Genomic DNA, 12371 nt, shown 5'->3' on the forward strand with positions numbered 1-12371 from the left:
AGATAGATAGATAGATAGATAGATAGATAGATAGATGATAGGTAGATAGATAGATAGATAGATAGATAGATAGATAGATAGATAGATAGATAGATGGGTGGGTGGGTCGGTGGGTGGGTGGGCAGGCAGGCAGGCAGACAGACTGACAGACAGATAGATAGATGATAGGTAGATAGATAGATAGATAGATAGATAGATAGATAGATAGATAGGTAGGTAGATAGTCATTAAGTCATATTTCTTTTTGTCAATGATGTGTTGCAGTTAACCAGAAAACCTGGAATGGCCTTGTATGGAGAACATTTCTTTTTCTCCCTCATTCTTTTTGATCCCTTATGTATGTTCCCGGATGCTCGAATCCAACACATAAATAGTAAAATAGTAAAAGAGCCTAGAGTCTGCAGAGGACGACTGTGTAGTCTCACCTCTCTGAACAAAATCAGCCAAAAATTGGGGATTTACAAGGGACTAGATGTGGGAAGAGAACATCTGGGGTGGCAATGGAGGCCACACAGTACAGGTCCTTTCTCTAGCAGCTCTAGCACTAACCCCTGGATCTGAGGAGAACGAGGTAAGTCCCCAATAGTCCATCTGCTGTGCAGGACTAGGCTGTCTAACTGAACTGACTCAAACCAGAGCCCACATAGCACTGCTATGCTTTCCAGTGGTTTCAATAATCTGGGCAGTCAGGAGGCTGAGTCCAAACAGAGAGAGGCAGGGGACATCAAGGACTGCAATGTTGGTCCCGCCTTCCCAAGGTGGATCTAGTCTAGAACGGTCCATGAGATTTCTATGTGAGCTGCGTCAGATTCTTCAGACAGCAGGCTCCGTTGTGAAAAGGCTCCGTGTTGTATAAAGAAAGTGCAGAACATTCTTGAAGGGGACTTGCCTCCTGCACTCTGGGGACCACTCAGCTCTAGTCTGGAAGCAGCCTGCTAGGGAGCCCAAAGCATTTAGTAGAAGTCCTACACTGGCTTGTCCCAACATACAGTTGCAAAGCAGGTTGGACCAGTCCACCTACACCCTGGCTTCTCTTCTCAGGTCAGTCTCCCACACACCCGGAAAGAGAAGTGAATTACCTGCTCAATCCCTTCCTCCTCTGTCTGCACCATTTTCACAGTTGAAAAGTAAGAAGGGGCATTAGCACAAAGCATGAAAGGAAAGCACAGAGGAGGAAGAAGGACCCTGGGTCAGTCTCCTTACACAGATGCTTACAAGGAAATTAACTCTGTCTCCTGCCTGTTGCCAGTTTCTCCCTTTCTCAGCCAAGCACTCAGCAAATGAAATATAGAACACTTCCTTTCAGAAGATTCTCTCGCCCTTCCCACTCCACACACCCCCTTTATACACTTCTTTTTCTCTTTTTGTCAGTTCCAGAATTGAACCTTGGGCCCTGTATGTGTTAAACAGGCCCTTACAACTTGAGATATGTGCCCAGGCTCCTTTAAGGAGCTAACCAACACAGCACAACTCCGTGCTCCACAGGCAGAGCCTCAGTCCAATCTTACTAGATTTTCTCAGCTACAATCCAAGCAGGCCACCAACACCTCTTCCATGCATAGAGATCAGACATGTTGGCTTGCCTTCTCCCCAGTTTGAAGAAGAGGATGTAGGAGATCATTGAAAAGTATGAGATTGTAAACTCCAGTCAGTGAGTGATGGGAGAGCCACAGCTGGGGCCAGAGGCAAACCATTAACCTGAAATTGTAAGCAAAATTTTGTGCAAGGGAATATTTTCCTAGGATAATGTCTCAAACACACATGAAATTTTTAGAAGGGTGTGAAGGCTTTAAATTTTAGCCAGAACGCATAGAGCATAATAAATGTGAATCTAGGACAGTGAAGGTGAGTCCTCCAGCCAGGGCATGACCTTGATGTGCACTATGTCCCTGCTCCATCCTCCTCAACTGGAGGGACATTCTCAGAGCCAAATCCAGCCTAAAGTGAGCCCACCCTGATTTAACAAATCATTTCAAATATGCTTTGGGGTACTTTGAATACAAAACACTTATTTAAAACTAAATGTGACAAGTACAGCTTACCGTCTCGTTTTGTTAGATAAAGAGTTCAAGCTATATTGCAGGTCTTTGCATTTCTCTGTCATTTGGGGTGTCTTCTCATCCAGATATGTGCTGTTTCAGAAAAGAGATTGGAAAAAGTTGATTTAATATCAAAGTATGTAAGATATTTTTAATAAAAATCAGATTTAATTGATAAGGGGTTGTATTCAAACGAAGCCTGGATTTTATTCCATTATTGAATTTCTCCCTGGGAAACGAAATTGATATTGTTACCTCTGATGGATCTAAATTTTAAAAATAAAGTTAAACTGAAAAAAAAAAACACGCAGAAAGCTTTGTATTTCCATTTTTTTCATTTTTGTATTTTCAGTTAGTATTTATAATAAATAAGTGATTTTAATCATTTTATGTAAATAACCTTTTTTTTTTTACAAAAAAATAAAAGTTCTGTCTTGGGTAAGAAACCTAGAGACACAGGAAATTAATGTTTTCTCCATAAAGAACACAGGTGGATCTGGCTTCTGATTGTTGTAATAGTTCTGATATGTGAGCCCCACGTGTTTGATTCTATGAACTCAGAAAATCAGAGATGGAATACAAGCAAACCAAAAATCAGCTTTAGGACAAAGGCAATGGAATCTTGCATTAATGAGCTCCATGGGCACATTCACAGGATTTAACTGACTCTCTGAAATAACAAATCTCTTGGACACAGACATGTCAAGTAACTAACTCCTGGACACAGTGAGGGTCATGGACACTGTGTAAACAAACTGTGCCTGGACCCACCAGGAAAGACAAGCAGACAGATCTGAGATCCTTTCTGGCGTCAAGACAGACAGGACTTATTGATACACTGGGTATGAGAGAGGCGATAGAGAAGGAGGAGGCATGAAGGTAAAGAGATAAGCAAGATAGGTTCATGGCTAAGTCTACAATATTTTTCAGAGGGGCTTCCTAAAAGTACTGGGTGTGTGTTACCTATGGGCTCACAAGATCTCACCAAGGGCCAACACAATGACTCCGAGCTTGGTGACCTGATTTCAGTTTTTGAAACACGCAGTGGGATGAACAGATTGCTACAAGTTGCCTGACTTCCACAGTGTGTATACATCACACACACACACACACACACACACACATCTATCTATCTATCTATCTATCTATCTATCTATCTATCTATCTATCTATCTATCTATCTATCTAATGTACACACACAAAATAGTAGCAATATTAATACATTTGATAAAACAAACTCTGAGTCCCAATATAATTTCTTTCCCTACTTCTCCCCACCTCTCATCCTTTCTCTAGAAGCATTTCTTGTGCTATTCTAATGTATTATTGCACTCCCAAGCATTTGTTTATTTCTAATTTGTTGTGTGTTTTATCCAGGCAGCACCGTTAATGAAGTGAATTACCCAGCCAGCAGTGCTTTGAATTATGATGGCTTTGTAATGCTCAATTGTGGGCTGGTGACAACAAGGCGCCAATAGAACTGTCACATACACCTTCCCTTAAACTGGAAAGTATCTTTTTAAATAAAAACAAAACAGCTTTGCCCAGCCATAAGCGAGGCATGCTGTGTGCAAGTCAGAGAAGAGTGTCTGATGCAGAGTGGAGATGAGGAGGCAAAGGGAGACTCTGGAGTCAGTGGGGATGACCTTGCCTTTGGGCTTCAGTCTGGCCTCAGCCGTCAGCAGGAGAGTTTCTCTTTAATTCTTTCCAATAACACAGCTAACAGGATTACATGGGGCTGGGGTGGGGATGCATATCTATGAAAAGACCTGACACATAGAAGCCAATAAATATCTATTGAATTCTTGCTCTAAACTCATTGCTGAACTTTGACTTCAGGTCAGTCAGTAATTCCTCTAGGCTTCTGTTCTCATAGAGCTGCCTACACCTCTACCTGCAAGGAGTCACTCAATCCCAAGAGAAGAGGCAAGGCGTCTTTTCGTTTCCTTTGCTTTCTGTGTCTCTCCATCCCTTTTTTTTCCACTTGAAATCTTCAGTTTCTTCCCTGACCTCTACCTTTCTCTGGGGTAAGAAAACAAGAAACCTCTGTAGCTCTGAGGTGGGAAAACTCATGACCAGCAAGCAGATGCATCTTGAAGATGGGCATGCAACCTCGAGGGGATGTTATGGCAAGCCTTCTTTAGCATTCGATTGGGAGGCGAGTTTCTGCTAAGTCAAAGGGAATGGAGAAAGGGGCAGGCATGAGGAAAACAGGAACGCCAAAGACTCTGAGTCAGAAACAATGTGGTAAAACAGAGACTGCTGTGAGTCAACTGTGGGTTGGTGTGTAAGCCTTCCGAGGGATCTAGTTAGAATGATCCAAACCAAAGGACCAGGGTAAAGGTGAAACAGACTGACTATTGCAAGCCACAGGAATAGCCACAGAAGCAAACGACATCACAGTCTGCTGCAAAGAGCTCATTTTAAACAAGATGAATAACGAGAAGACCCATCTGGTACTAACTCTCAATGAGCTCTGAGCTGTTCGTGAAGGGAAAGAAAGCAGAACAGGATTCGGATGGCTTCTAGGCACTGTCTATACAAACGGATTCTGCAAGCTCCGAGTACCATTTCTGTTTCTGTCCCCTTCCAAGTACTTACTGTTGTATAATTCCAGTTCATTGCAGCTTTTGGATGAAAACCTCTTACAAAATTATATCAAACAGAAAATAATCAGCTTATATATTCATCACCAAACTCCACACCAAGGAGCACCAGCCTCTGCCACTGAGGAGATGCCTCTTAGATGGCACTGTGGTTCTCCCCAGAGATGTGCTAGAACTTGGGGAGTAGGTTGGCTTTTAATGCTTCTCAGACAAGCAAGCTGAGGTTACTCCAACTGTCCTTCCTGGAGATGTTCCTCTGGAAGACAAGCATCCTTGGTCACCTGTCCCTCAGCAAGCCTGTCTCACTATGCGTCTGAGGCATTTGTCACCTCTGCCACACATTTGTCACCTCTGCCACATATTGCCAGCACCTTAGATGCCTTCCTTCCCCAGCATCCTCTCACCTGTTGCAAAATAAGCAACTGAAAAAATAAAGCCCCTACCATACACATCCCTGGTCCTGATGCCTGTAGGGCTGGCTGGTGATTTGACAAATTCATGGTGTCCAATTGTTCCGGCCCTCTGTGTGCCTTAACAATTCTATTTCAAGGCTCAGTTCTCTCAGTGGCCACTCTAGGCATCTGGTTCTAGTGTCTTGACCACTCACTGCCCTGCTAACATCTCATTCAATCACGCTGCCTGTTTCAGAGAACACAGTGCTGCTGGGTGCGATTAATCCATAGCTGTCAGTCCTGACCTTCTGACTAAAAGAAAGACCTCCTCACTCACATGATGATAATTTACCTGCCACCCCATCCTTCTCTGTCTCCTCTGTGACCAGGTCCCTCTCTACTACTTTTTCTAAAAGCAACTTCACTCTCTGGCTGTCTACTATTGCCACCATCAATTCACTACTGCTGGAAATAAAAAGCAAAATATGTCACCTTGCTATTCACCCTCTCTTTATTGCCCATCCTAATTACAAGCCACAGCTGCCCACTTCCTTTATTTATAAATTCACTGACTGGCTCTCAGCAAACATCACTATGTCAAAGGAAATGTCAGTGCCCTGCCTTTGCTTCCCACCTTCAGTGTATCTGGTTTCACCCACAGTCCTCCTTGCGCCCCAGCCTCTGACTGCTAGTCACAACCTTTCTGTAGCTTTATTTTCTGGACTGTTCTGCATGTATTGGTATTTCCTGTCATTCTTTTTCTGATGTGACTTTATAGTAATGACTGGTCTTCAGCTACAGGTTTTCTGTACATTGCCTCTGGGTCTCCTGCCTTTGAAACCTGCCTTCTCTCCCCAAACCTCTCCACAGACCTCTATTTCTGTCATCCTTTCTCATTATCCCCCAGTGGTCTGTCTCTCAGGAATGCTTGATCTGAGCATGCCACTTCGCTTCTCCAAGTCATCCCCTTTGGGACATGTAACCAACTTCCTAGATATCTAGGAACACCAGCCACCTATCTGGCTAGCCTTTGACTATGAGTTTAATGATGGTTTGCTAACCACTAAATGGTACAAATTTCCTTTTCTCTCCATTTCTTGCAAGTCTTATACCATGCATTCTGACCACCTTTGTTACTTAATAATAGAATTTGTTTGGTGCAAACAGACAAGCCTTTAGGCATATTTTCAGCACGTCAGGAGGAAGCACTCTTTAATAAGACTGTGGGGAGATGATACAAAAACAAGCATTTCATCTGTTACTGTTATCTCTGTGAGTGCTGGGCTTTCTTGAAATTCTGTTTTGATGGGTCATCCATGAGTTGAAAGTGATCACTTTACAAGTCCACCTGACAAGATTTCACCAGAAAGCAAGAAGTTGGGAGACTGTATTCTCTCTCGCCAGGTAGTAGACAGTAAGATTCTGGTACTGCAAAAGCTCTGTCTCAAAGAAATGATGCTACACAAACCCGCAGAATTCTGCCATTGGTACTTAGTATCCACCAAGACCTCTGAAGAACAGAATGAATATGACCTTCTGTGTGTGACCTGCAATCATGCAATCAGATCCCTGGCCAAGTAAAACATCCCAAGGAACAATCTGCATGCAAGGTTCTCAGGAACAGTAAGTGCAGCTAAGTTCTATTTATGGTAACAGAATAGGTGCCACAACATAAAGCTTAAAGTCTAATCAATTTTACTCTCTGAGGGATGGATGCATTAATAAACAGTAGAAAGCAGTTTCTAAACACAGAAAGCTCAAATAAGGCTTTTTAAAAAAATAAATATTTTTAATATCCCTTTCTTCATCCAAGAGTGATAAGACTGGAAACCATGCTGACCACCAGCAGAAAATCCTATTGAGAGGTGTCTAGCAGGCTGGCCAGCCTCTTGGAATCAAGCCATGGTGATGTCCTGAGTCCTAATTCTAAGCTCAGCAAACAAATTGTTTATAATGTGTTCCCTACACCAGGGTGGCTTTCTGAAAAGATAAGGGTAAGTGTGATGATTAATCTTGACTTTCAGCTTGATAGGAATTAAAATCAACCAAGAGACATGTCTCTGGGCAGTCTGTAACGGGTGCTCTTGGGAAGGGTGAACTAAATGGAGTAGATATAACATGAGAGTAGGCAGAACTTTCCAGAAGATACAGAGTTGCAAGGGGATATGCTGTTCCGAGTGTTTGCATCTTGCTAGTCTGTGCATATACCCTTTCGTTGCTACTGCTGCTGCCATCTTTTGCTAACATTAGAATCCAGATTCTTCTGAAGACAGGAGCTTTTCAAGAATTCTCCACCTTTTCAGCACCAAACTGAGACCACTAAATTCCAGGGTTGTGAATTGAGCAGCTTATCAGTTTCTCAGATTCTGCAACTCGCAGACATTGATGGACTAACTGGTCCATTTGGTATAAGCCAACCTGATAAAACTTTTATAATAATTGTTCATTCTGTCAGTTCTGTTCCTTCAGAAACACCTATACAGCAAGCATCCAGCCCACCATGTAGCTAGTTACTCCCAGTCCCTAACAAAGTAGTCTTCTGGTTTCGAGATCATTCTTGGATGTGATAAGCATTGCTTCTGAAATGTTCATACTCAAAAACAAATAAAAGTGTAGTTTGGTGCCTACAAAGATGAGAGACAGACCCTGGTGTTTTCCTTCACTTGGTCATTCATCAGTTATGTGTGGAGTCTTCACCATGTGCCTGGAAGACAGGATGCATTTGGGATACTACAGTGAATAAGGTCGTATCCTTGGAGCAAGCCATCTTCTGGGGAAGACAAGCACGTATATGCACACGTATCATTTGACTTTGCAGCATGATAGCCAGCCATTTTCCATAATCATATAAATTTCAAGAAACCATGAATCTGTGCATTTAATTCAAAATATGGGAACTGCTCTTAAAATGACAGCACTGATAGAGACTTATTCTTTAAACATGAATACTGCTGGCAACTTCAATTGTAAAATATTCTGCAGATCATCCCTGTTTACTTGACTCTTATCTGTTTCCATTTACTATCAATGAAGATTAATCAGCCACTCCTCAATATTAAATCAGTTATCAAGATGCACTCTTAAACATTCCTATCATAGAAAGACAGTTTTCAAAACTGTAAACTCAAAGCTGTTGTAGATATATAAAGTGATATACATTAATTATTTTATTTTGCTCATAAGGGACCCGGTTAAAGTTATCCACAGTGCCAATCATTTATAATCAAGAATATTATGATGAATATGTGATGAAAAAGGTAGGGAGGGGTAAGATAATTTGCATATTTATAGACAAAAGTTAGTTTGCATGCTATCTAAGGCTTAGAGTTCTCAAATGTCTCCCCTAGGATCATACTAAGATAATTCAGAGTTGTGGGATCTAAACACAGCAAACTTACTACTGTACCTGATGGCTAGATTTCATGGTCACTGGAAGAGGAATAACACAAACACGAGCAGACTTACCTAGCTGTGAACTCTATGAACTATAGTGGCGATCGTGCAGGGGTTAGATTGTACTGTTGTTTAGGTAGGGTGATATGATATCGAACTGACTTCTAAACATGTGTGTTTGCAGCCATCGGCATATGATACTCTCTGCTTAAATCAGAAGCTTCATTCTGCAATGACTGTGTAAATGCATAGACTTCTAGTTGTTTAAGATGCTGAGAATTAAGATCAACTGAGCACCCAGCTCTAAACAGGGCACACACTAGCCCCTTTAAGACCAACAAGTAGACAAAGCAGCAGTCTACAGAGTGGGAAAAGATTTTACCAACTACATATTTGATAGAGGGTTAATATGCAAAATACATAATGGACTCCAAAATGATCCCCCCAAATCCAGAAAACAAATAACCCAGTTAACCACTGGAGTATAGATCAAAGCAGAATTCTCAAAAGAGGAAACTCAAATGGCTGAGAAATACTTAAAGAAATGTTCATCATCATAAGTCATAAGGGAAATGCAAAAGGAAACTACTTTGAGATTTCATCTTATACCTATCAGAATAACCAAGGTCAATTAAACAAATGACAACTCATACTGGAAGGATTTGGAGCAAGGGGAACACTCACCCATTACTGGTGGGAGTGCAAACCTCATATAGCCAATATAGAAATTAGTGTGGCTGTTCCTCAAGAAGTTGGAAATGGATATACCTCATGTTCCAGTTATCTCACTTATGAGCATATACCCAAAGGTCCCTTCATCTTACCACTTGCTTAACTATGTTCTCTGCTGCTCTATTCATAATAGTCAGAAACTGGAAACAAACTAGATGCCCCTCAACATATGAATGAATAAAGAAAATGCAGAACATTTACACAATGGAACATTACTCATCCACTCAAAATATGAAATCATGAAATTCACAGGTACATGGATAGCATTAGAAAAAAAAATCATCCTGAGTGAGGTAACTCTGAACCAGAAAGGCAAATGTGGTATATATTAGCTTTTATGCTGTGTAAATTAGCTGTTAAATCCATGATAGCCAAGCTATAATCCATAGAAACATAGAGGTTAGGTACAGAGGTAGGAACTTGGGGGTGTGGGAGTCTCCCTAGGAAAGGAAACAGAACGGATAGTTATGGATGGATGAAGGAAGGGTACTGGGATGGGAGAATCAAGTGGGGAAAAGATGGAAGAGATGAAAAACAGAGAGAATAGAGAGAGACAGCTAAAATTAAAGGCCATTTGAGTGATAGTATAGAAATCTAATAACAAAGTAGAGGCCTCCTGAAATATATCCGTGTATATAAGGGCAATCTAAACGAAATCACCAAATAATGGATGAGACAGAGTCCCTACGGGACATCTCTTGTCACCAAATGAAGCTTCCAGTGCCTAGATTTTGTTATATGTAATTGAGTTGTTGGCCAAAAGGCTCCCATAGAAACACCCCAGGCACTTGCCCAAGCCATAGGTTACTCTTCACAAACTGATGGCAAGGCTCCATTGCTGAAGACAACACCTGCACAACTCATTGAGCAGGGAGAAGTAGATCTGGTGCCTACACAGGGCATTCACGTCTACATTTTAGTGTCTTTGGTACAGAAAGGTAAAGTGCAAAGGAGAAATACAAATACCAACCCAGCCACAAAACTTTTGATCTACAATGGTAGGTCATAACATGCTGGGACAAGGGCGGTTCAAAGGTTATAAGAGTAAAAAAACAAAAAAAAAACCCAAAACAACAACAACAACAACAACAACAACAACAACAACAGCAACAAAAACCTAATGTCTGGTTAAGACTAACTCTATGAGATGGAACTCATACTTGGCACTGCTTGTGTGACTAAGAACTTGAGACTAGATAGCCCAGGAAGCCAGGATAAAAGTAAATTCTATGGTCCTATTAAAAGCATGTAGCATTAAAATAACCCCTAATGATACTCTGATACACTCATAGATCAGAGCCTTGCTCAGCCATCATTAGAGAAGTTTCCTCCTGCAGCAGATGGAAACAAATACAGTGACCCACAGCCAGACACCATGCAGAGAGAGACCTCGGAACACACAATCCTAAATGGGATGGGTCTTATCAGGGCTCAGGGAGCCCTGAAGGAGAGGAGACAGTAACGGTGTAAGAGCTAGAGGGGGATGAAGGATGTCAAGCAAGAGGATCCATGCACACACGACTCACAAAGAGAGACTGGGGTAGCATGCACAGGGCCAACATGGGTCTGCAAAGTTGGGTCCTAAAGCTGAAAGAAGTGGAGACATGCCCCTATCCCAAACCCAACCACCATTGCCAACTGATAACCACTGGTAAATGAAACTTTATTTTTCTCCAAGGGAATCAAACTAGGGAAACAAACTATCTCAAGGACAGAATGCATGACCAGTAGATGGCCAACACAAAATGAACTCAATGTATCTTTGGAGGTTCCTTGTCTCTGAATGTCAAGTCTTTTTTTTTTTTAATCTTATTTTTTAATTAATTTATCGTTTACACTTCATATTCCATTCCCTGCCCCCATCCACACTCCAACTGCTCCATATCTCACACTTTCTCCCCACCCCATCTCCATGTGGATGCCCCCACCCTTTCCCCATCTGACTTCTAAACTCTCTAGGGCCTCCAGTCTCTTGATGGTTAGGTGCATCAACTCAGAATGAACACAGACCCGGAAGTTCTCTACTGTATGTGTGTTGGGAGCCTCATATCAGTTGGTGTATGCTGTCTGTTTTGTGGTCCAGTATTTGAGAGATCATGGGGGGGGGGTGTTCCACATTAATTGAGACTGCTAGTCCTCCTACAGGATCTCCCTTCTCCTCAGCTTCTTTCCACCTTTCCTAATTCAACAACAGAGGTCAGCTGCTTCTGTCCATTGGTTGTTCATAGCAGCCTTATTTGTGATAGTCAGAAGCTGCAAATAACCTAGATGTCCCATGACAGAAGAATGGATACAGAAAATGTGGTTCATTTACACAATGGAATACTACTCAGCTACTAAGACTGAGGACATCCCGAGTTTTGCAGGCAAATGGATGGAACTAGAAAATATCATCCTGAGTAAGGTAACTCAGACCCAAAAGGATGCACATGGTATATACTCACTAATAAGTGGATATTAGCCCAAAAAAGTACAAAATATCCAAGATACAGTCCACGGAACTCAAAAAGGTCAACAAGCTGAAGTGCCCAAGTGAGGATGCCTCAGTCCCACTTGGGAGAGAGAAGAAAGCAATCACAAGTGGGGAGGGAGGGAGAGAAAGTGGACATGGGGAGGGAGAGTAGAAGGGGAGGAGAACCTGATCTGGTATTGGGTGAGGGAAAAGGAATGAAGCCCTGAGGGCCAGAAGGAAGAATGTAAACAGGCAACCTCAGAAAATAGGAGGATGGGCAGACTCTCCAGAGTGCACCATAGACCTGGGACTTGAGAGACTCTCAGGACTCAAAGGGAGGGACCTCAGATGAAATGCCAGACAGTAGGGAGAGGGAACTTATAGAACCCACCTCCAGCAGGAAGACAGGACATCAAGTGAGGGATGGGGTTGCCATTCTGCAGTCACATCTCTGGCCCATAACTGTTCCTGTCTGAAATAATTACAGGGATGGAAATGGAGAGGAGCCTGAGGAAAAGAAGGTCCAGCAACAGGCCCAAAGTGGGATCCAGCTCAAGGGGAGGTCCCAAGGCCTGACACTATTACTGAGGCTATGGAGGAAAAAAAAGGAACCTATCATGACTCACAAAACCTATCATGACTGCCCTCCCAAAGACCCAACAACCAGCTGAAAGATTCAGATGCAGATATTTGCACCCAACCAATAATCTTATTTTTTTTAATGGTTATTTTAGTTATACATGTTTTTCCTCTTTTT

General features: G+C 42.2%; 1 protein-coding gene across 1 annotated transcript in view; it reads right to left on the reverse strand.

Annotated features, from left to right (window-relative positions):
* The window catches only part of St8sia6 (ST8 alpha-N-acetyl-neuraminide alpha-2,8-sialyltransferase 6), a 137380-nt gene that overhangs the window by 65707 nt on the left and 59302 nt on the right, over window positions 1-12371 (reverse strand). Inside the window, exon 3 of the mRNA XM_021194592.1 lies at window positions 2043-2132. Coding sequence (XP_021050251.1) covers window positions 2043-2132 — 90 coding nt within the window. The remainder of the gene's footprint in view (window positions 1-2042; window positions 2133-12371) is intronic.

Source organism: Mus pahari, chromosome 3 (genome assembly GCF_900095145.1).
Source record: "Mus pahari chromosome 3, PAHARI_EIJ_v1.1, whole genome shotgun sequence".
NCBI lineage: Eukaryota > Metazoa > Chordata > Mammalia > Rodentia > Muridae > Mus > Mus pahari.